Genomic DNA, 23,701 nt, shown 5'->3' on the forward strand with positions numbered 1-23,701 from the left:
GGGGGGGGGGGGTGGGGGGGGGGGGGGGTGGGGGGGGGGGGGGGTGGGGGGGGGGGGGGGTGGGGGGGGGGGGGGGTGGGGGGGGGGGGGGGTGGGGGGGGGGGGGGGTGGGGGGGGGGGGGGGTGGGGGGGGGGGGGGGTGGGGGGGGGGGGGGGTGGGGGGGGGGGGGGGTGGGGGGGGGGGGGGGTGGGGGGGGGGGGGGGTGGGGGGGGGGGGGGGTGGGGGGGGGGGGGGGTGGGGGGGGGGGGGGGTGGGGGGGGGGGGGGGTGGGGGGGGGGGGGGGTGGGGGGGGGGGGGGGTGGGGGGGGGGGGGGGTGGGGGGGGGGGGGGGTGGGGGGGGGGGGGGGTGGGGGGGGGGGGGGGTGGGGGGGGGGGGGGGTGGGGGGGGGGGGGGGTGGGGGGGGGGGGGGGTGGGGGGGGGGGGGGGTGGGGGGGGGGGGGGGTGGGGGGGGGGGGGGGTGGGGGGGGGGGGGGGTGGGGGGGGGGGGGGGTGGGGGGGGGGGGGGGTGGGGGGGGGGGGGGGTGGGGGGGGGGGGGGGTGGGGGGGGGGGGGGGTGGGGGGGGGGGGGGGTGGGGGGGGGGGGGGGTGGGGGGGGGGGGGGGTGGGGGGGGGGGGGGGTGGGGGGGGGGGGGGGTGGGGGGGGGGGGGGGTGGGGGGGGGGGGGGGTGGGGGGGGGGGGGGGTGGGGGGGGGGGGGGGTGGGGGGGGGGGGGGGTGGGGGGGGGGGGGGGTGGGGGGGGGGGGGGGTGGGGGGGGGGGGGGGTGGGGGGGGGGGGGGGTGGGGGGGGGGGGGGGTGGGGGGGGGGGGGGGTGGGGGGGGGGGGGGGTGGGGGGGGGGGGGGGTGGGGGGGGGGGGGGGTGGGGGGGGGGGGATCTTCCTCCAAGCGCTTAGAAATAGTACCTCCCTGCATATAGAATGTTCTGCGTTTATTCTTCTGCTACCTGTGCCAAACTCCTATGCCTCAGACATTCTGCATTTTACCTCAGGCCTCATGTAGGGAAAGATCCTGGATTCAAGCACTGTCGAAAAGGAAAAAGGATATCCCTACCAAAAGATTTTGACTGGGGATCATGGGACCTGTTCCGATAAAACTCACACACGACAACAGCTGTAATATGGATAGGAATTGGATGACACTGAGCAAAAATTCTGGCAGGGATCCAACCCTTGGAAACTGTTGTCAAAGTAGTGTTTGTTAGAACAAGAGGTTAAGCCACTAACGGTATCATTTCTTTGCTGTTTGCGTGTGTTAAAAGCCACCAACTTGCTTCCAACTTATGGTGACCCTTTGATAGAATGAACGGCATACAAACTCAGTAACAGGCAACCTTTAAGGCCTGAGAGGCATTGTTACACTACAACATTTACTTGTGAAGATGTTGGTGTGCCAGCAAACAAAACAGAGGAGGATAGAAGGTGAAGGTTATACACCAGGAGTAAGCTAAACCCTAGCACTTAGGAGTAAGACACACCAGGAGTAAGCTAAGCCCCAGCACTTAATGGCTCGTTTCAAACCCTTGAATGGAAAACCACCACCCCACGCTGAGCAAAATCGTGTGGACTGACAAGGGGCGTTTCCCCACTCACCCCGATCCGCCCTATGCCGCGCGCTGCTCTCAGCACACGGCATCCCTGGTGTGCGCCCGGGCGTCCCCACGCGCAGAGCGCAGGGTCATCAAAAGGTGCCGTTTTCTCCAGCGCCAGGGATGTCGCGCGCTGAAGGGGCGCAACAGCGGCAGCGTCGGGGCGGCTGCGCTGTCGCCGCCCCTGTCGTGGGGAGTGCCCCGGGACCCCACGCTACTTGAGGAACTAGCGCGGGGCTTAAGGTAAGTGGGGAAAGGCCCTATATATCATTCCATAGAGATCATCTCAAACCAGGTTTTGGAAAGATCAGACTAAAGCAGGGGAAAACACGGGAAGCGGATAATTTGAGAGCATCCTGCAGCTGTTACGAAAAGGGCAGGGAAAGATTTTTATTTTATTTTTTTGCTGTCTGTGCATGCTAGTACCTAAGAAATAGATTTTAATAACTTCAGATTGATATATTTTAAAAAAATAAACACTTTTTGGGATAATGTTGCTTTATTAGCAACGATTAAGCGTCATCAAGCCACCACCAACTTACTGGCGATCTCTCGTGACGTTTTCAAGGTAAGAGATGAACAGAGGGTGGTTCGCCGTTGTCTTTCTCGGCATTGCAACACTGGTTTTCCTCGGTGGTCACCCATCCAAGTACTAACCAGGGCTGACCTTGCTTAGCTGTCAAGCTCAGGTTAGTCTGCACTAGTCAGGCTGGTGTGCAGTGTTGTTTACTATGCCGACAACTCATTAAAATAGCTGCTTGAAATAGCGACCGGAACTTTGCGGCCAGAATCACTAGAGGTGTTGGACACCTGAAGATTGCTAATACAAAGATGCAGGTACGAAGCGTCAGCAGAAAAGGCTACCACTGGAATACGATACACAACCCGAGAAACCCACGTAACACCCTACGCGCTTACAATGCTACTTCATGGGTTCAGCACAACTGCAGCAGATCTTCCAAACAGCCTTTTACGCAATTCCAGAGCCCAAAGACGTCAACAAAGCACACCCTCGCACACAAATGCCACCCCCTTCTAAGGGTTATGACAGCAACCGCTATTTCAGAACGCAATCGACTGGCAGTCACTGGACCAAAGACAGGTGGACAAGGGGAACTGGAACGGCCTCGTCTGTACCTACCAGGATGGCAGTACAGCCGAAGGCGGCGGCAGTGCTGAAGTGGTAGATGGCAGCGGATTCGGGAAGACGCCATGGTGGTGCCGGTACAGGTGGCCGATGTTGATGAGCCAGACAGCCACGCAGATGAGGGAAATGACTTTGGACAGCTGCTCGCCAAACTCGTCCAGCTTCTGCTGCAGGGGAGTCTTCTCTTGCTCAGTGGCCGCCATCTCGTCGCGGATCTTGCCAATCTCAGTGCTGACGCCAGTGGCGATGACAACGCCTACGGCCTTCCCAGCGCCAATGTTGGTACCCTGGAGGCAGGCGGGAAAGGTTGGAACAGAGGAGGAAGAGGAGGAAAGAGAGTCAGAGGGAAAAGGAGGGAATTGAAGGGAAAGGACTGCAAACTGGAGCAGGGGGATGAAAATAGAGGAAGGGAAATCTGGCTTTTTAGGATGGAGGATGCTAAGCGGGGAGCTCAGTGAAATTTTACAAGAAGGAGACTCGCCTCCTTAGGACTTCAGCGTTCACTTTTTCAAAGGCACTTTCCTAGCCCTGATTGTTCCAAAGGGCCCATCTACAAATCTACACCATTTTTATGTTATTAACTCAATCATCCCCAGTCCTGTCCCCACCTTGGCACGGAGCACCGGAACTACAGTGTGGCGAACTGCTCGGCATTCTGTTTTGAGAGTCCCCACTCTCACCCTGCAGATGGATTTTGCTGTACGGTCTTTTCTGCACGGCAGAAATAAAACGCCCTGCAGACATTTCAGTTTAGTGATTTTTGGAAAACCCAGGTCGAGAGAAATAAAATGCCTTTTTCCTCTCCCATTTGAACGGGGCCACTTGGCACACTACCTGTATTGCTTAATAAACCCTGCTCAAAGGAGAGCCATAATGCTCGCCAGGTTTAATGTTATGCCTTCTGCCTTGTTACATGGCAGATTTAATAAGCAAGAAAAGGCTAAAAGATTGTGCCCATGTAACGATGGCTCAGTTGAATTTCTGGCCCACCAATTACTACACTGTCTCAGATTCAAGGAAATCAGATCCAAGTATGTGAATCTTACTCCTTTACATTTACCTGATATCCCCGATTTAATTAGATTACACTACTTGTTGGACAATCCTGATTCTTCTCTCTGTATGATAGTGGCAGACTTTCTCCTGGAAATTACTAAACGCCAGTAGATTTCCTTCGACCTAACATTTATTTCCTGTATTGTATATGCTTTTTAATCCGTTTTTTTATTGTTGTTGTACTGTTGTCTATGCCAATGAAGGCTTGCTATGCTATGCTTACTGCTAATAAAAAATAAAATGCCTTGAAGATGTTTTGGGGGAGAGACTTGAACAAACCTCTTCCCCCAAACAATTTTTATAACCCCCGCATGAAACTTTTCTGGCTACCAGCCTGTCAGGCAGGAACTGAAATGGTAATGTCATACCTTTCTTAAATTTACTACCAGGGAAGTAAACGGACTCCCCTCCCCCACCCCAATTTCCCATCGTGCAGCTCATGAAAACACAACATAGGACGTTAACACATCACCATGAGCATTTCATGTCCTGCTACTCTGCTTTATTGGTTGAGGCGTGAAGAGGCAGAGAAGCACTAATAGGCATCATGGTCCCACACCCTCCAGCCTAACTAGTAGGGCATTGCAAGTCAGTACCCCCCATCCCCTGCCGGGACCCCCCAGCTCCTCCAGATAACAGATCATTTGAGTGTGTGTGGAGAGGTCTGGATCTTGATCATTGTGAGATGCAAACAGAAAAGAAGTCCCAGGGCACACTCACTGAGAAGAGCATGTTCTTCTTGTCCTGGTTCACAGCACGGGGGTCTGGGACGGGATCGGTGTGTTTGATGACGGAGACAGACTCGCCTGGGTGGAGGAGAATGAGTTAAAATGCCTGGAATTAGAGGCCCTGAGCGGAGTCATTCTCTCAAGCCAACCTGCCTCACAGGAGGATAAAATAGGGAGAACTCTTCTAGGGCCCCTTCCGCACATGCAGTATAATGCACTTTCAATCCACTTTCACTGTAGTTTGCAAGTGGATTTTGCTATTCCGCACAGTGAAATCCAGCTGCAAAGTGCATTGAAAGTGAATTGGACTATTCTGCTTGTGCAGAAAGGGCCATGGTGCTGCACTGAGTTTTCGGGAGGAAGACTGGAACAGGAGATGGAGTAGACAGGACTCGGACAAGGCATATTGATGTGGACTACTTGCCCTCCCTCATGAGACACACAAATGTAAATTATATTCAAGGCCTGGTGTTTAAATGCAGTAGAATGCAATGGCAGGATCTTAAACTAATAACTCGGGTTCAATCACTTAAGAAGAAGAAGAAGAAGAAGAAGAAGAAGAAGAAGAAGAAGAAGAAGAAGAAGAAGAAGAAGAAGAAGAGGAGGAGGAGGAGGAGGAGGAGGAGTTTGGATTTATATCCCCCCTTTCTCTCCTGCAGGAGACTCAAAGGGGCTCACAATCTCCTTGCCCTCCCCCCCCCACAACAAACACCCTGTGAGGTGGGTGGGGCTGAGAGAGCTCCGAGAAGCTGTGACTACCCAAGGTCACCCAGCTGGCGTGTGTGGGAGTGCACAGGCTACTCTGAATTCCCCAGATAAGCCTCCACAGCTCAGGCGGCAGAGCTGGGAATCAAACCCGGTTCCTCCAGATTAGATACACGAGCTCTTAACCTCCTACACCACTGCTGCTCCTTAAGATTACAGATGGAGGGGTATAACTCCTCCCTGTAAGAAGAAAATTAATACAGCATTGCCAAGTGTTTTTTCGCCCAAACTGCTCCCTCCTGCATCATTTTCTGGTCTAAAAAAGGCAAAAGTAGTTCCTTGACCCATGGAGTGATGTCATATCATGGGAAAAGTTATGATGTAGGGGGGATAACTGTATGGAGATCTTTCTTCAGATATGTAGCGATGCACTTCCACCCCTGTACAAACGCATACCTCCACCTGAGCACTATATGACAGTCCTTGCCCCAATCCACTTAGCATATGCATAAAACTTCAGGTTGGCTCTAGTTTCCTGGAGGTTCCCATACCTGTCAGGATGGACTGGTCCACACGAAGAGTGGTAGATTTGATGGAAATGATACGGATGTCAGCAGGTACTTTATCACCAACTGAAAAGAGAGAGAGGATTCAGGAGTTATGGCCACAGATTGGGAAACGTCTGAACTACGGGCTAACCCACCCAACTGTGCCATGCCAATTAGGTAATGAAAAAGTCCTGTACGCACAAAATACCAATCCAATAAAGAGGCTGCCCACTGAGCCTCTGCATGAGTCATCATTCTGCCATCAGTCAGCCTTAGCTTCAACAAATACGACTGGATTATTCAGTCGGTCCTGTCCTCAGAGGAGGATGCGTGTTGAGCTCTCTGCAAGAGACACTTTTCAGGGTTTGTCTCTTTTCAGTCAAGGTGACATGGCCAGAACAGTAACTCAAACAGAGATGTGGAGGAGAGGATTTCTGAGTAAAGAGGACAGTGGAGCATTCTACAAGTTCATCAGTAATGAAGCATGACTTCAATTTTAACTCTGAAAGAAACATTTATAGGGGAAACGCTGTCAAAGATGGAGAGACCTAGCCTGACCTCACATATCTAATCTTTACCCCACGACCACCATCATGACCACCCTGATGTGGCTGCCTCAGACCTTTCCTCAAAAGGTGGACCATCAGAGCAAGTAAGGGCAAAGGAACAGAAGAATGAACAGTGACCTGGCTCTTGAGAGAGAGACTGGATTTATTTGGAGCACTGAAAGAGATTAGAACAGGGGATTGCTGTCCATGGAGTGTAGTTTCATCTAGGTTTTCACACTGTTTAAAAAAACCAGGCCTCTGAAAACCCCGTTCAACCAAAGGGGGAGACTGTGTAGACAATATGGGATGTGTAGCTTTGATGGTCTTTAGCCCAAGTTAGGACCAGTGCTGGGATTCAGCAGGTTTGCAACACTTTGGCGGAACCGGTTGTTAAAATGGTGCTTGTGAACAACCAGCTGTTAAATTATTTGAATCCCACCACCGGAACCGGTTGTTACATTATTTGAATCCCACCACTGGTTAGGACCTCGTTCAGATCTAGAAAAATGAGTAGATAAATACGTTCCTTGAGAACGTGTTTGTGCTTGTAACAGGGTGGTGTGTGAGAGATGATGATGATGATGATGATGATGATGATGATGATGATGATGATGATGATGATGATGATGATGATGATGATGATGATGATTATACTTGTATACCGCCCTCCCCCGGAGGGTTCAGGGCGGTGAACAACAAGGTATACAATAGAGCACAAAATAAAATCAATAATACCAAAGTTAGTTAAATAAGTAATTATGGCTCTATGCACATTAAAACCAACCCTATTAAAATGCAGCTTCCAGATACCAAACACAATAGATGGTGGCCTACTATCAGATCCCCTAAAAGTCCCCTAAAAGAGGGGAAGAGGGGGGCGGCAGGTTCCACCGATGTTATGGGGGGGGAGGAGGCCATCAGCGACCGGCCTCTCCAAAGGCCCGGTGGAACAGCTCGGTCTTGCAGGCCCTGCGGAACTCATGAAGGAACATTTATCCATGTATCAAGCTTCCCCATTGCCCAAAGAAAACGACATGATAGGGAGAAAGGTTTTCTAGCCCTCTTCTTTAAAAAGTACTCTATTTTGGTGTGTGCTGTTTTAAGAGAATTTCCTGTGGTAAACATTCCCTTCTTGCAACGTGGAAGCGTCACTTCCACATAAGTTTAAAACAACAAACTTTCGTACTGCACCTTGACCAAAAAAAAAAACACACTTTAACTCTTTTAAAAGGATTATGCAAATTTCCAAAGACTGTAGTTTATTGAACTGTGAACTTTCAGAGTCTGCAGTTTGCAGAAGCAAATGCAATCCATCGCAGTTAGCTGATGAAAACGAGAACCAGGATCACTCCTTTCACTTTTAAATGCAGCCCCTCACAGTCATTTGCTACGGTATATATTGATCTGGCTTTAGCATATCCAAATTCAGTTCAATCCAGACCATGAATTTAAGGAGGTTGTTCTGTGTTCAGCCAGACCAGTGGTGGCGAACCTATGGCACGGGTGCCAGAGGTGGCACTCAGAGCCCTCTCTGTGGGCACGCGCAAACAGAGTCGCCCCCCCCCGCCCCCCACACATATCTAGGCTGGCAATGGGGCTTGCTGCTGAGTAAACCCTCCGAGGGTCGTGATTCACCCTTTGGAAGAGTTGCACGGTTGCTTCAAAGCAAAACCACCGACTACCACCAAGCTTACTCCTGAGTAACGCATGCCTCGGAGTCAACTGTTTTTTTCTAAACTTAAACCTTAGTATTCAGGTTAAATTGCCGTGTTGGCACTTTGCGATAAATAAGTGGGTTTTGGGTTACAATTTGGGCACTCGGTCTCGAAAAGGTTCACTATCACTGAGCCAGACCGTCGAACCATGTAGGACTGAACTACTCTGACCAGCGGAAGCAGTTCTCCATTACATCCGAGAAAGAATTTGGGGGAAAGTCCTTCATTAATGGGGCTGAACCTGGGACTTCCCGCATGCAAATTTCTACTCTATCGTTGAGCCCCTCCACATTACCTCACGAGTTTAAAATTCCAGAGGAAGACCCATTATGCATGTGGAACTTCCCCCGTGGCTCGCTTCAAAAAGGGGTCTGCCACTGTTTGACTTCATTCTGTTTATGTTTCTCTCAGACAAACTAAAAATGTCTAAGCTATTGAACAGCCCTAATGTAGAAATTTCTGAAGCAGTCGCTACATTTTTAATCCGTGTTCGACATGATATATAACAATGATCCTGTTATTGTACTTGGAATGTATGGTATTTCTGGTTTATGCCTAATAAAGGTTTTTGGATTGGATTGGATTGGATTGGACTTCATGTTGAGGAAAACCACCGTTCAGATTCAGTTGGGCACTGCAGCCCCTCCTCCCCGACTCAGTCCTAAAATGGTCTGTTCAGAAAAACACAGGCCTATCCTCTTTCCTCCATTTCCCCCCACAGCTGAGTTTAACCGCCGCCACCACCCCATTGGACATTTGCCTTCTTCTTTTCCGTTCCTGCCAATTCAAGCCAACAGCTCTACCTCCTACAGAATGGTCAACGGGTCTCTGGCCCCTTCCGCACATGAAGAATAATGCACTTTCAATCCATTTTCAGTGCACTTTGCAGCTGGATTTTACTGTGCAGAATAGCAAAATCCATGTGCAAACAATTGTGAAAGTGGACTGAAAGTGCATTATTCTGCATGTGTGGAAGAGGCCTCAATCCCGCATACATACATACGTCTCCTGCCCACCCACAGAAGTTCTCCCATGACTGAGTTATGTTCTCCTACGACTGAGTTATTTATGAGACAAAAATACTGCCCGTGTGCCCTTCTTGAGTAGTTTACAATCTTCTGACAGGTTACTTAGGAGCACGTGCAGAGCGACGAAGCCTTCCTGGGGGTGCAGAACTGAGGGAGAAGCTCCCAGATAAATATTTTTGGGGTGGGGTATCTCTTTCTCCAAACTGAAGAGTACATGATGGGAGACCGGAGCAAGAGGGGTTGTCCCGGTCCCCTGACTCTGGCCACAATCCAGGAGCCAACCCGGCTTTCCCCTTTGCCTGCCACCCCTTTCGCCTCAGAGAGCACAGTAACCCTAGATGTCCCCGCGCACCTCAGCTCGCTTTTCCACCACCGCATTAAGTGTCGCTCTCAATCCCTCCTTGCCTGCCTCATCACATTCTCCAGGCATCACCAGCTGCCTGCCATTGTCCATACAAGGCGAAGTCGGTGGCTGGGCACCAGCCCACCACCCATTGCCTTCTCTCCTTCAAGGAGATGGAGAGGTCATGGGTGCCCTGACAGGGAGGGGAACTCCAGCCCTGGCCAGGCTGTGATGGAGGTGGCAAAGGCCGTGCTTTATCCTCCCCCACCCCTGGGGAAGATGCTAAAACGGTCGGCATGAAAAACTAGATATGCTACTCAGAGTTGGCAAGGAGACTCAGATGCCCTGCAGATCCCCTCGCAGACATCTCTCGTTATTGAATCTACTCGTCCTGTAGGGAAATAGGCAAAAACCAGACCCATCAAGCCAAAGGGGCCAACTAGCCTGAGAATCCACTGCCACTGAATAACCGTGATACGAACAAGGTGGAGAAAAGTAGCCAGATGCCGATGAGTTGCTCTCTGGGGGTGGGGGATACTTTTTTGCCCATTTAAGAAAGAATTTGCTTGTTAAAAAAATAAAATAAAATCAGCTTGTAATTAAAGCAGCAGTGGCGTAGTGGCTAAGAGCAGTGGCTAAGAGCAGGTGCACTCTGATCTGGAGGAACCGGGTTTGTGCACTCCCACACATGCCAGCTGGGTGACCTTGGGCTAGTCACAGCTTCTCGGAGCTCTCTCAGCCCCACCTACCTCACAGGGTGTTTGTTGTGAGGGGGGAAGGGCAAGGAGATTGTAAGCCCCTTTGAGTCTCCTTACAGGAGAGAAAGGGGGGGATATAAATCCAAACTCTTCTTCTTCTTCTAAAAAAAAAGATTGCCCTCCATGAAGTTCCCTCTTCTACATGAGATCCAAGAGCCTCACAGTCCTTTGCCTCTGGTTATGCGAAACATGCAGTTTTCAAAAAGGAGATGAGAAAGCATGGAGTTAAGTGATAGGTGCCATAGCAAGGAATGGAACCTCCATGTTCCGAGGCGGTTCATCTCAGAACAGACGCAAGGGACAAACATCTGGGTATGGCTATGGCTATGACGATAAATCCCTGCTTTAGGACTTCCCTGGGGCGAATTTTAGACACAGCGGCTTGAATCCTGCAGGGCACTCCTGCAAATGGAAGGAATTTATGTTGGCGGAGAGTGCTTTTCTCACCTCCTGCTGCACTTAAAATGCTACTCTTAAGGGACAGGGTAACAACAGGAACAGCTTAAGGGTGGAGTCAGAGGGGAGGAATCGCCACCACCCTTCCATTCCCAGAACAGGACCCAACTGAACATGGAAAACTAGATGAGCTCTTGGCCTAACAAACTGTTAGTAGGGTTGCCAGCTCCGGCTTGGGAAATAGCTGGAGATTTGGGAGGTAGGGCCTAAGGTAGGGGATCTCCAGATGTTCATGGACAATGATTCCCATTCCCAGTTGACCATGTTTGCAGGAGCTGATGGGAATTGTAGCCCGGGAACCTCTGGAGAGCCATAGATTGGAGACCCCTAGCCTATGGGTTACTGGATGGGAGAGACCTCAGCATGGTATAATGCCATACAGTCCATTTTCCAAAGTGGCCATTTTCTCCAATCTCTGTTGCCTGGATATCAGTTGTAGTAGCAGGGTAGCTCCAGCCACCCCCTGGAGGTGGGAAACCCTAACTGTGAGGTGCTACTATAAGGTCTCACATCACAGCCAACTTATGGAGTTTTCAAGGCAAGAGATGGGCAGAGGTAGCTTCCTCAGGATGGTAACACCAGTCTTCCTTTCTGGTCTCCACCAAAGCCAACCCTGCTTAGCTTCCTTTCTGGTCTCCACCAACCCTGCTTAGCTTCCAAACTCTTATCAAACTCAGGTTCTTTTGCGCTATTCAGGCCACAACATCCTTCAACTCTCCTCAAGGCAAAAATATGGATTCCCTGGTCATAAACTGGAGATACGGCAGGACAGAACTAAGAGTCATGTTTAAAGGAACCTGGTGGTCTGGGGTCAGCAGGCCTGTTCCACCAGCAGAGGTGCTTTCCTTCTGCAAAAGAAGCCTTCCCCTGAGGAAAGAGGTTCTAGGGAAGCCTTCTGCTGCCAGAGGAGACAGTCCCTCCTCAACCAGAAGTGATCTACCAGATCCAAACCTGAGTGTGCCAGAGTGGGGATACAGATACTACAACGGCAAAGTCTTCGTGCCGATGCAGAGAAAAAAGGCCCAGAACTTTCTAGAAATGACCTGACCCATAGACGCTGGCAGGATCTTTGTCCTGACACAGAGAAGAATGTGTCAGAACTTTCTCAGAATAGCCTGACCTATAAAAGCAGGTAGGATCCGGAATGCCTGTCGTGTGTTTTCATTTATTGATGTTTCAAGAAAAGTCAGCGAGGGAGGGCCAGGCGTGGTGGTGTGCAGAGAGAGCTCAAGAACTCAAGCAACGCCAGACAGTACCTGACACCCCCATAAAAAGCAGGGTGGGGGGATGGGGGTGGAATTTGAGGGAGGCTGCCCCCTTCCCAAGAAGGGCATATGTGGGTGCCCTTTACATTTTGCAAACACTTGTGCAACTGGCCCAGTGAGTAAACGATCTCTGAATTAAATTGATTTAGACAGACGGGAGGGGACGGGTTGGCTGCTGGCCCAGCTCCAGGGACAGCTGTTCCCCCGTAAGTGCAGCAGAAGGGGATTCCTCAGGGCTCTGTTTTCAATGCTCCGCCTCCAGCCTGCGAGCACCATGGGGACTGTCTGTTCCCAAAACATCCCCTTCTCTCTCCCTTGGCCCCCACCCTAGGGTCAAGACAGGCCAGGGCCAAGGAGTAAACAAGCTACATGATGTAGGGACAGGAAGGGGGGGGGCACATAGACTTTGCTGAAGCAGCATTTCCAAGACACCCCGTGGACTCGAGGTTAACGGAGAGCCCTGACTGACCCCGCAGGGACCTGACAACACTCCCTTGGGATTGTGGGTAATTGCTGCTCCAGCCCAGCGCCATACAATTGGCTGATGCTTGAGGCAGTTCAGGAAACGCACGGGGTGGTTTTTGTTAGGATGGGGATTCTCTGCCTTGTGCAGAAGGACATTTTGGGTGGGGCTAGAAGGGACCAATGGGAGCAGACCAGGAAGGAAGGTCAGGAGAGGAAAAGGAAAGGGTACTCAGCGCTAGCAAGGGTCTTCCCCAAGCACCTCCTGGGGGTCTCTGCAACCGGACAAAGTCCGCACTGACCGAGGAAAAGTGGCTTTAAAATGCCTAAATAAATACAATAAATATTCAAAAGCTGATAGGGCAGACCCAAGTCCATTTGCTAACAAGGAAGATTCACACTGGGACGTTATCAGAGGATGATGGTTTGCACTTTTGATCCTTGGAATGTGATCCATTCCTTGCCCTAATCTGGGCCGGGCTGATGTTTCGCCAAATCGATGTAATACAAAGTCCTGTCGAAGGCTTTTGCAGTTGAAATCCACTGGGTGTTGTGGGTTTTCCAGACTGTGTGGCTGTGGTCTGGTGGCTTTTACTCATAATGTTTCCACTGCATCTATGCTAGACATTGATGCCAGTAAAATGTTAGGAGGAATGTACCCAATCATGGCCATACAGTCCGGAAAACCTGCAACAGCCAGACATAATACAAACTCCAGTCAACAGAGAATGCTTCTTACTTCTGATGTCCCCCTTGGGAGAAGCCCCACCTCGATATTTCACTTTCCTCTTTTCTCCAGCTCTAGAAGCCCTCTTGCCTTCACCGGCTGGACTGTGCCACGCTACCATTTTGTGCTATGCCACCTAGAGCCACTTATCTCAGGAAATGGTTATCTTTCCTTGAACCAGCCTCTTCTCCAAGCTCAACATCTTTTCCAAACACTGAATCTAAACAGCTCCGTCACTGTTCACCCTTCCAGCAGCGCCTCAGAGTCCCAGAAGTCGCAACTTAATGTCTGGGCTGTATCTCTTCACACAGCTGGCAGGAATGAAAGACCACACACACACACACACACACACACACACACACAAAACCCCTAGAGGTAAGTGAGAAAATAGCCTACAAACCTTCACCCTGACCTTTAGGTTGCTGAGCAGAGATAATATTTTTGCTCGGAGGACCGTTCAGACATGGGAACCCTGACATGAAGGGGTACAGCCCAGTAACAATTCACAACCATACTGAAAGCTGGAACCCAAACGTTCTATAATGTTCAAATCAGTTCAACAAACCTTTTACACTTTAGATTTCTCCTGTTGACCCACCACCTCCTGGGTATCTGCTCTTTTCCTTTACAGGGGCTAAATCATAGCAGGGCATTTTCAATAGGGGAGATAGACAAGAGGTGAAAAGATGAATCCTCTCTTCCCCAGCTTCGCAGTCCTAATCTACTTCCTGTCCCATCACAGATCCCCAATGGATCCCCAAGGGGATCTAGCGCTTGGAGTGTTGGACTAGGATCTCAGCAGGTCCAGAGCCAGTTCCCCAGTCTGCCATGGACGGTTACTGGGTGATCTTAGGCCAGACACACGTTCTCAGCCTAACCCATCTCAGGGCTGTCATGAGGATAAAATGGAGGAGAGGAGAAAGATGTAAGCTGTTTCGGGCTGCCTTTGGAGTAAGGGGTGCGGTCTGAACAAAGTAAATAAATAAATCATCCATAATCTGGCCTGGACAAAGAGACAGAGATGCCAGTCTCCAGGTGGGACCTGAGGATCCCTGGGATTACATCATTTCCTCTTGGGGATCTGTAATGGGGCAGGAAGCAGATGAGGGCTATGAAGCTGGGGAAATGATGTCTGGAATGAATGGATGCTGTGGAGGCTGAACTCTGTGGCATCATACCACACACTGAGGTCCTCTCCAGGCTCCATCCCCAAATCTCCAGGAGTTTCCCAGCATGCATCTGGCAACCCTACCTCCCACCCAACCCTTGCCAATGGTTATCAATTGTGAATGTCACCAGAATAAGACTCGTGGCCTGTTCCTCCCAAAGCGCCTTTTCCAGGTGCCCCATGCAAGAGACTAGAAAGGGAAGCAGAAGAGAACTCTGAGAGATCCTCACATACCTTCAGCTGAATGTGATCACACAAAGGAAGCTGAGGGCGACCATTACAAAGCTGTGTGTTCCTGCACTGCAGGGGGTTGGACTTGATGGCTCTTGTGGTGTCTTCCAACTCTATGATTCTATGAGTCAGACGCTTGGTCTGCCAAGGTCACTATTGTCTATTCTGGGTTCAAACAGCTCTCCTGGGTCTTGGGTGGAGGTCTTTTGCATCACCTACCACCTGATCTTTATGAAATGCTGGAGAACAAATCTGGGATCTTCTGAGTGCCAAGCAGATCCACTACCGATGAGTCTTGGCCCCTCTCCTATCTTCCTATGATCTTCCTTTTCAGGAAAACACTCCTGATCAAGAAGAGTGCATGAACTACAGGCAAATAATTTTGTGTATGCCTAACTCAACCCCGCAGGTACACCTGAGGCTATAGGACTCTGCAAGCGGCTGTTATAATGCTGCCATTTGCTTTCATTTGCTATGGTTTCAGTTGGGAGGAGGCTGTGTTGGGGGGTCAAGTTTAGAGTTAGAGGTTTAAAAACTGTGAAAGATGCCTTATTTATTTTTATTTATTTATTTTTTCAATTTTTATACCGCCCCATCCCCGAAGGGCTCTGGGCGGTGTGACTTCCCTCAAGGTAGCCAACTTCCAGGTGGCGTCTGGAGATCCCCAAAGAGCTCTGGGCGATGTGACTTCCCTCAAGGTAGCCAACTTCCAGGTGGCGTCTGGAGATCCCCAAAGAGCTCTGGGCGATGTGACTTCCCTCAAGGTAGCCAACTTCCAGGTGGCGTCTGGAGATCCCCAAAGAGCTCTGGGCGGTGTGACTTCCCTCAAGGTAGCCAACTTCCAGGTGGCGTCTGGAGATCCCCTGTGATCACAATTAATCTCCAGGCAACAGAGTTCAGTTGCCCTGGAGAAAATGGCTGGTTTGGAGGGTGGACTTCATGGAATTATACCCTGCTGAAGACTCTCCCCTCCCCAAATCCCACCTTTCCTAGGTTCCGCCCTTCAAATCTCCAGGTGTTTTTCTACCTGGAACTGGCAACCCTACCTTCCCAGCATCTCCCTGGCTCAGGCACCCGGTCTGTGTGTTCAGTCTTCCCTCAGACAGGACCCCCTCCTCCATCATTTAATTTCCATTCTCTCTCCCAAGCTGGGCACTCACCTGCCACCTCTGCGATGTCACCAGGAACCATATCCCTGGCCTTTATTCTCTGCACAGCCTTCCTGTCGGACCGATAGACCTTGCCCATCTCGGGCTCATACTCCTTTAGAGCCTCAATGGCGTTCTCAGCGTTCCTCTCCTACGAGCAGAAAAGGTGCCGTTAGGTGCCAATGCTTTCCTTCCCAAAACAACCAGGTCACCACCATAACAAGGAAGTTCTTCCCTCTCGGCCTCATTCCCTTTTCCCAAAGCAACGACAGTACTGCAATGCGGATTGTTTCAAAGGAGGCAGCTCTCCATATTAAAACCAGAGTTATTTTTTCATTCTGTTTTTTTAAGAAGAAGAAGAGTTTGGATTTATACTCCACCTCTCTCACCTGTAAGAAGACTCAAGACTGCAAACTCCTTTCCCTTCCTCTCCCCACAACAGACACCTTGCGAGGGAGTCCTGAGAGAACTGTGACTATACCAAGGTCACCCAGCAGGAATGTAGGAGTGCGGAAACACATCTGGTTCACCAGATAAGCCTCTGCCACTCAGGTGGAGGAGTAGGGCATCAAACCTGGTTCTCCAGATTAGAATCCACCTGCTCTTAACCACTACGCCGCGCTGGCTCAAGTGCCGTGTCTGTCTCAGCCCCCATAATTGTGTTCAAGACCTTCCCCTTTCTCTTTCTCTCTTTGCCATCAAGTTATGGCAAATCTCTCATGGGATTTTCAAGGCAAGAGTCTAACAGAGGTTGTTAGCCACTGCCTGTCTCTCTATAGCAACCCTGGCATTCCTTGGTGGTCTCCCATCTAAACACTAACCAGGGCCAACCCTACTTAGCTTCCCTGATCTGATGAGCTCAAGCTAGCCTAGACCACCCAAGTCAGAGCTCTCCTCTTTCCACACCTTGCAATAACGTGATTGTAACAAAGCCTCCAGACTTTGCAGCAGGGTGACCATTACAGAGCTGTCAAACAGGGCTGCCTCGATGCACTCTGAACAACTTACACAGGGGCTCTTTCGTCTATTTATTTACCTGCCATACTCCAACGATGGCGTTGGCAATCAGGATCAATAAGATGACAAACGGTTCCACAAAAGCTGTGACGGTCTCCTCACCTTCCTCAAACCAGGCCAGGACCTGCCAAGAGAATGTACGGCAGTGAGATTGCAGGCATGGGAAGATTCCTTAGCCTCCATCTTGTTCGAGTCTAGCTCGCCTCTTGCTCTTTCCACAGCTCTGTCTCAGCCCGCCCTTCCCTTTCCTCTCATCCTCCCAAGATCCTGTCCGTCTCTTGCTTCTTGACATTTGGGAATCCAACAGCTGAACCCACGCTGCCCCTTGCCATATGCTCCAGAAGTCTGTAAACTGATCCCACGAAATCCAACTGCCCCATGCAAAGGGCTTGGGCCGGTCGCCGTGTGTGTTTGTGCAAATATACATTGTGCGATTGCGAGAGGGTTAGGTGCCAGCGGGCAACTGCCAGCACTGAATGTGGAAGGGAGGTGTGTGTCTGTGCAAATGTATGTGTTTGTGCTGGAAGGAGCTGTATGTGCTAACTGGTAAATAAATCACAAAGGCACGCTAATGGGTATTTTAGGGAGTGCAGCGACAGAGGTGCTCCCACACTTGTATCTCAGATTTACGGCACACAAAATAGCCTTATGAAGCTGCTACCAATGGGATTTTGCAAAAACCAATTTGCAGTTAATGTCGCCAGGCATTTGATAGCCCTTTTCCCTCTTAACCGACTTCCTTCTGCCGTTTTCTGGTTTGAAAATTCACCGCTCAAAAACCTAAAGCGGTTCAAACAACCACCGCTTGGGCTATCACGAGCTCCAAATCACAAACGCCCACGAATGCGAGTGTTCCGAAATTGACTTGTTTCTAATTGCTACTGGAGGGAGAAAATTCTTGAACCCGAGCCAAAGAAAGGAAAATAAAAAACGCGATTTGGGTCCTCTGGCTGGAAAGTCTGGATTGGTTATGCCTTGAAATGGGGGAACAGTAGAGCCATTTGCATGGTATATATAAGGGAGAGGGAAACAAATTAAAGATAGAAAGAAAGCTGTATCTCATGTATGGTTTGTTGTGTGTTGTTCCTTCTGTCGTATTTATTGAACACACCATATCTCCTCACATTCTGCGAAGCTAATGAAGAAACTGGCTACTTGGGGCATCTGGTCACAGCCCTTCAGCGTTCCTGGATTTTCTGAGGGGTAGGGCCCAGGCTACATGAGACCCAGGTCGTTAATTGTGACCTTTACAGTGACCTAGAGCTGCTGAGCTAGGCCATGTTCTCCTCGAGGATTCCGTATCATGCTCCCCAAAGGTTCTCAAGTGTCGGGAACAAGACCGTTGGGCGGGTTGCGGGGGAGACTCAGGCAACCAAGAGAAGCTTCGGTGGCCGTCGCCACAGATTTTGTGGTGGGGGGTGATAGGATCTGAGGGAGTCTTTCCCATTGACCTGAGGGAACTCCTTTTCCAGAAGAACACAAAGACGAAAGATGAACTATCAAGATACGGCAGGCACCGGTTTAGTTATTCACTATGGTGCACACAGATTTTCACAGTTGGAGCAGTGAGCAGAAGCGTAAGGGAAATGTAGCCCGGTGAAAAATCTGAGCCCCCCTCCCCCGTATGGGCAGCCGCCCTCCCCTACCACGACCAAACTTTTTTTACACCAAATCTTGAAGTCAGTGTATGGACCCCGGGGGGGGGGGGGGGAGAAGGGGTGTGAGGGGCGATTTTCCACCCCCCTCGCGACTAAATGGCCGCAGCCCGGGCACATTTGACCCCATATGTCCCCCTGAGCGGTACGCCCCTGGCAGTGAGCATCCAGTGTAAGCATGGTCACCCCATTTTATTCAGACACCCACTTAGAATGAGCTCTGTATGTTTACAATAAAAAACTGGCTGTGCACAGTTTTTTTGGCCAAAAACAGGGAATGTCACTAATCTACCACAGCCTCCTGGTTCTTCTCCGAAGCAGATTTTAAAAACCAGTGGTGCTTTTGGTGGGTGCAAGGAACAAGGGAATATAGATAGATATATAGCGTGGTTTCTTTTAATAAAGAAGATACAGAATCCACCTGGAGGTGGAGGTGAAGGTAGACCACTGAATCAGCGCACACTTTAATAGCCAGTATGTCTGTCAAATGTGCTAAAAGGCACAGGAAACCCCAATTTAAGTTGCAGGACAGAAAACCACAGCAACAACTTCATTTGCACATGTGGCCGGATGTGCACCTTCTGAATTATGTGCCACGCTTACTCCTGTGAGCTCGGAACAGTGATTTTTGGCCTCACACCGATGGTGTGACACAAGTTAGGCTAAGAAATGGGGCTGCTGTTCGCCAGTGAGCTCCAAAGACAATACGGATGGGAATCTGAAAGTCCCATCCGAAGCCCCAAGAGGAAATAGGCTTAGGGTGGTGACTAAGCATTACACCAGTATATCTCCAAGTTATTCCGGCATATCCAAAAGATATGCCACTGTGTCTGGAGACACAATGTTACTATGGGAGTGTTCAACCAAACAGATCTGGCCAATAGGGGAAAATACATCTATTTCCTATTTTGTCTTTGAAGAGACTCGCACTTATATAGACTAATCCAGGGATTCTCAAGCTTGCTTGTGAAGCTAAACCAGAACTGACCCCTTAGTCCAGGTGTGGGCTGTGATAAGCCATGATAAATAAAGTCCCTCTGCAGAAGCTCAGAGGCACTGTCCTTTTTTCATTTTACTTCACATGTAATAGGGGTGATCCTTACTGTTTCAACTGTTTTCACAAGTTCTGCCCTGATTCGAACAAGCTCCTCTAATTAAAGATGGAGAGGTTTGTTCATGTGGTTTACTACAATCCCCACCCACCCCTCCTGCCGCAGATCTTTGGCACAGCCAAAGGTTTGGATCATACTTTGCCATTACTCAGAAAGTTGGGTTTAACCTCCTAGGAGGAGCTAGGGAAAAATGTGGTTTACTGTGGTGCAAAATCTCCCAGTAGACACCAGAAGAAAGCAGTGTATCCCAGCAATTGGTGCACCCAGTATAGCACAGATCCCTTCCGCACATGCAGAATAATGCACTTTCAATCCACTTTCACAATTGTTTGCAAGTGGATTTTGCTCTTCCGCACAGTAAAATCCAGCTGCAAAGTGCATTGGAAGTGGATTGAAAGTGCATTATTCTGCATGTGCGGAAGGGGCCATAGCGGCTAAGAGAACGGGCTGTAATTGGAAGGGTCTCCCTTGTTCCGGTCTCCCCTCCGACAGGAACCTATCTGGTGGCCTTAAGTAAGCCATAGCGCCTCAGCCTGACATTTATATGCTGCTTTGAGGAGAAAAGTGGCATATAGATATAAATAAATAAATAAATCTGGTACCAAGGGGTTAAAATAACGCTCTACTTTACAGGAGCGTTGTAAGCATTACAAGTTTATGTATGCAGACACTGAAAGCACCGAATGAATGCTTAATGTTAAACGTTTTGGCGCACTGTGTGCTGACCCTTGGCAAACCATTAGTCTCAGCTTATAGGAATTCTCCGTATACCCCATATACCCGCTTGTCACTTCTCCCTATTCCTGGACTATTTCAGAGACTCTCTTCAGCTCTGCCCCGGAAACACAAATGCTACACACACAAAACCAAGGTCACTTACAAAGGAGATGCAGGCGGCAAGCAGTAGGATTCTCACAAGCAAGTCTTCGAATTGTTCTACCACCAGTTCCCAAATGGTTTTGCCTGACAAGTGAAAGACAGTGGAGTCACAGGCTCAGAGGGGGCAGAAAATGACTGCAAAAACTCACACTGACCACCCTGTTTCTGGGGAAGGAGCTCAGGAGAAAGGGCGAGTGAAGGGGGAACGCCTCCAAAATATGCCTCAAAAGTTGGACCAAGAGGTAGCTTTTGAGCAAGGGCCTGGTCAGGCAAGGGTGGAGAGAAACTAGGCCCCTAACACTGTCCATCGAGGACCTCAAAAACACAGGTAACCGAAGTCTGGCACCTGTTTTCGCCAGGCGGGGGACTTGGAGCACAGCCGTAGAAGAAGTCTCCATCCCTTCTCTGCTCCAAATCACCCGCCACCACGGCCATTTTTTTACCCTGTGAGAAGTTCCAAGGATTTAACTTCTTTCTCTCAAGTGTCTCAGCATCCCCATGGCTGACCCACATGGTTGCCTCTAGAATCTAGAATCAGAATCTAGAGATCCCCTGAAATTCAGGCTACAGAGGTCAGGTCTCCTGGAGAAAATGGATGCTTTAGAGGGTGGACTCTATGGCATTGCACCCCACTGAGGCACCCCCGGGCTCCATCCCAAAAACTCCAGAAGTTTCCCAGCCTGGATCTGGCCACCCTGTTTCCCCATCCCCCACCAAAGGGGGATTTGGCAACCCTATGTAACCCCCTTCAATGTACTACTGCATAGAACACAGGTGTCAAACTCGCGGCCCTCTGGATGTTATGGACTACAGTTCCCATCATCCCCTGCCAGCATCATGCTGGCAGGGGATGATGGGAACTGTAGTCCATAACATCTGGAGGGCCACGAGTTTGACACCTATGGCATAGAAGGATCAGGGTTTCCTAGGACAGAGTTCATTCCAGTGTCCCTAATATGTGTGCAGGAGTGGTGGGCCCAGGCAATATGAGAGATTTACTTCCATTTTATATTTTAGTTGTGTCTGGGCAGGATGTTGGGGTGTGGAGGGCAGCCCTGGGATGCAGGAGACGATGCCTGGTAGATCCTTGGGATAAGGGCAGGACCCAGCGTTGCTGTCTGGGGCAGAGGGTGGCACCAGATCGTGAATGGGGAGAAAGCGAATGGCTTTCAGAAGATAGCCTGGTCCCTTGATTCTGGGTTCACTCTTTGCTTCCAGACCCAGAGGGGACGGCTGAAATCCCGAAACGTCCCGTTTAAGCCCCCAGATGTGACGCCCTTACCTCCAATTTGCAAAATTCAGCAGAGAGAATTGACCCCCCCACCCGCCAACATGACCGTGTTTCCTAGTGTCTCCCCTCTGTGGATCCAGAACTTACCTTCTTCAGCTGGGAGTTCTGTAGGGTTCAGAGACAGCAAGGAGAGAGACAGAGAGAAACAGAGAGAGAGGAGCTGGTTAGAGTCATGGTTTATTAGGACTCTGCCGACTGGGTTGCCGCTGCCGGGCAAAAGTAGACACAGGGGAAGTTTGAAAGCAGTAGTTTATGATAGCAACCAGCAGCACTTCTCAGACAGAGATCAGGGCTGGTATCTGGGATCAGAACGGCATCCTTGGAGTTAAGGCCCAGCTTCAAGCTTGGGGTTACACCGATGTGGTTACAAGATGGCCAGAGAATGCGAGGCTATCCACAAAGGTGAAGTACAAGGAAAGAATAAGGCTTTGAAAGAAGCTATTGGGTCAGAGCGACTATACACGAATTAGATTTCACAAGGAAGCTGTAGAGATACGAGCTGGTGTTTGTCACAACCAGATGCTCAAGATATCCCACCTGGGTACACGTTCACAACCCCCCATTATCATCTCCTTGCTACGACTCTACTGGAGATGCCAGGACTTGAGCGTCCCCCACATTTCCTTTCCGAGAAGCGAGAGGGGCTCGGAAAACAGCGTAGGCAAGGAGAAAGAGGAGGGAACTGCCCCGTCGCTGCTTCTCACTTGCCTACCCCCTCGACAGGATGCTGCAAAACCAGCCCACGACGACGACGACACCTGCGGAATGTATCACCACATCCCTGATTTTTTTGTTGCGAAGGCCACATTCGCTCAGATCTTCCCTGGGCTTCGTGGCCCTGGAACAGCCATGCCTCCCTCTCTACCCCACCCCCACCCCCTGCGACCTCCCGGCTGCTCCTACAAGTTTGCCCATCAGCAATTTTGATATCTGGTTCATACCAAAGGGAATTACTGGGTTATTCTTAGCAAAGCAGCAGCTGCCCTGTCCCCAGCCAGGCTACCGCCTCTCCCCTCCGCTAGCTGCAATGTTCTCTTTTCTGCTTTGCTTTTGCCTCCATCCCTGTTCATCTTTGGCTTCCAGCTCCCAGCTCCCACCAGGGTCTTTCTTGGTGCCTCTTCCCATCTTTCCTTCAATGACTGAACCCTTCTTCTCAGATCTGCCCTGAAACCCGCTTTCCTTCCTCCCCTCATCCTTGTATCCATCCTTCCTTCGAATCCACAATCCACATGGTCCATTCACCTGTCCATCTCTGGCAGGATCAGGCTATCTGGTTTTTGTTGGTTCTCCTATCTATGTCCCATCATCTCCCATCCTCCCACCCCTCTTTGCATCCTGGCATCCGGCCACCTGGGTACCAAGTTGCCCGTGACTTTGATGGGTACTCACCGTTGTGTCCATATTTTTCCAGGTTCCTCTTCACCTGCTCCGGAGAGAGACCTGTGTTCTCGCTCACCCCAAAGTAGGCCAGGACCTCCTCTCCTGTCTTGGCATGGGCGTTCTCCATTTTTGCCCTACCACAGCTGCCCCGTTGCTGTGCTTAGAACGGTCCCCCGCGTCCTTCGGCGTGGTCTGCTCCTGCCGCTCCCCCGGCTGCAGGTTAGCTGAGAGTTACTCGTGCCCCTTCGAGTCCCTCTGGAGTCTCAGCAGACCATGATCCTTGGCACACGGTATCCAAGGGTGGAAGGAAAGCCCATATGACCCGTCCTCATACAGAAGCCTTCACCGAGCTCTGGGGCTGGCACACGTCCTTATGAGGCAGCCCGGGGCCCAGATCCTCGGACAGTGACCGTGGGTCCCCATTGGGTGACTGCCGCTGACATCACCTCAGCCACCAACTCGCATATGGCCTTCTGCGGAGAGAAGGTATTTTTGCTGACTTGAGAGGGAGAAGCCAGGAGGATGGTTGGCCGGGGGGGGGGGAGCAGGGGAGAGGAGGCCGGGTGGCCACAGACCCATGTGTCACTCAAATCCTCGCCTGTTCCTTGCAAGAGATCTCACTCCAGCCACCCCCTCCTGTCTCTAACAGATTTAGGGGTTATTTCTGTCACTTGTCTTGTCTATAATGAAGATATGCAGAGAACTGGGTTGCCCTCGTCCGCATATTTGTTACTAAATCAATCTGTCAT

The 23,701-nt window shown here is 50.6% G+C and overlaps 2 protein-coding genes across 2 annotated transcripts in view; both read right to left on the reverse strand.

Annotated features, from left to right (window-relative positions):
- CD19 (CD19 molecule) overlaps positions 1 to 2,230 on the reverse strand; it is a 52,779-nt gene extending 50,549 nt beyond the window's left edge. Inside the window, exon 1 of the mRNA XM_048516700.1 lies at positions 2,128 to 2,230. Coding sequence (XP_048372657.1) covers positions 2,128 to 2,230 — 103 coding nt within the window. The remainder of the gene's footprint in view (positions 1 to 2,127) is intronic.
- An 84-nt stretch (positions 2,231 to 2,314) lies between these two features.
- LOC125444274 (sarcoplasmic/endoplasmic reticulum calcium ATPase 1-like) lies at positions 2,315 to 23,329 on the reverse strand. The gene is made up of 9 exons (XM_048516701.1): positions 22,962 to 23,329; positions 21,660 to 21,677; positions 20,283 to 20,365; positions 16,655 to 16,759; positions 15,631 to 15,769; positions 5,773 to 5,853; positions 4,509 to 4,594; positions 2,727 to 3,019; positions 2,315 to 2,405 (listed from the first exon to the last, which is right to left on the reverse strand). Exons 1-9 carry the CDS (start codon positions 23,077 to 23,079, stop codon positions 2,315 to 2,317), a joined length of 1,014 nt encoding a protein of 337 aa, XP_048372658.1. The 5' UTR covers positions 23,080 to 23,329.
- Between the last annotated feature and the right edge of the window lie 372 nt (positions 23,330 to 23,701).

This window comes from Sphaerodactylus townsendi, linkage group LG15 (genome assembly GCF_021028975.2).
Source record: "Sphaerodactylus townsendi isolate TG3544 linkage group LG15, MPM_Stown_v2.3, whole genome shotgun sequence".
In the NCBI taxonomy this organism is placed as follows: Eukaryota; Metazoa; Chordata; class Lepidosauria; order Squamata; family Sphaerodactylidae; genus Sphaerodactylus; species Sphaerodactylus townsendi.

What these genes read in the sequence shown, in the direction of transcription:
- LOC125444274 (XM_048516701.1), bottom strand. Translation starts at nt 23,079, where the DNA reads ATGGAGAACGCCCATGCCAAGACAGGAGAGGAGGTCCTGGCCTACTTT. An exon ending in CCATCGTTGGAGTATGGCAG is followed by an intron (nt 15,770 to 16,654) that starts GTAAATAAATAG and finishes TTCTGCTCGTAG; the next exon opens with GAGAGGAACGCTGAGAACGC. An exon ending in GGACCAGTCCATCCTGACAG is followed by an intron (nt 4,595 to 5,772) that starts GTATGGGAACCT and finishes TCCTCCACCCAG; the next exon opens with GCGAGTCTGTCTCCGTCATC.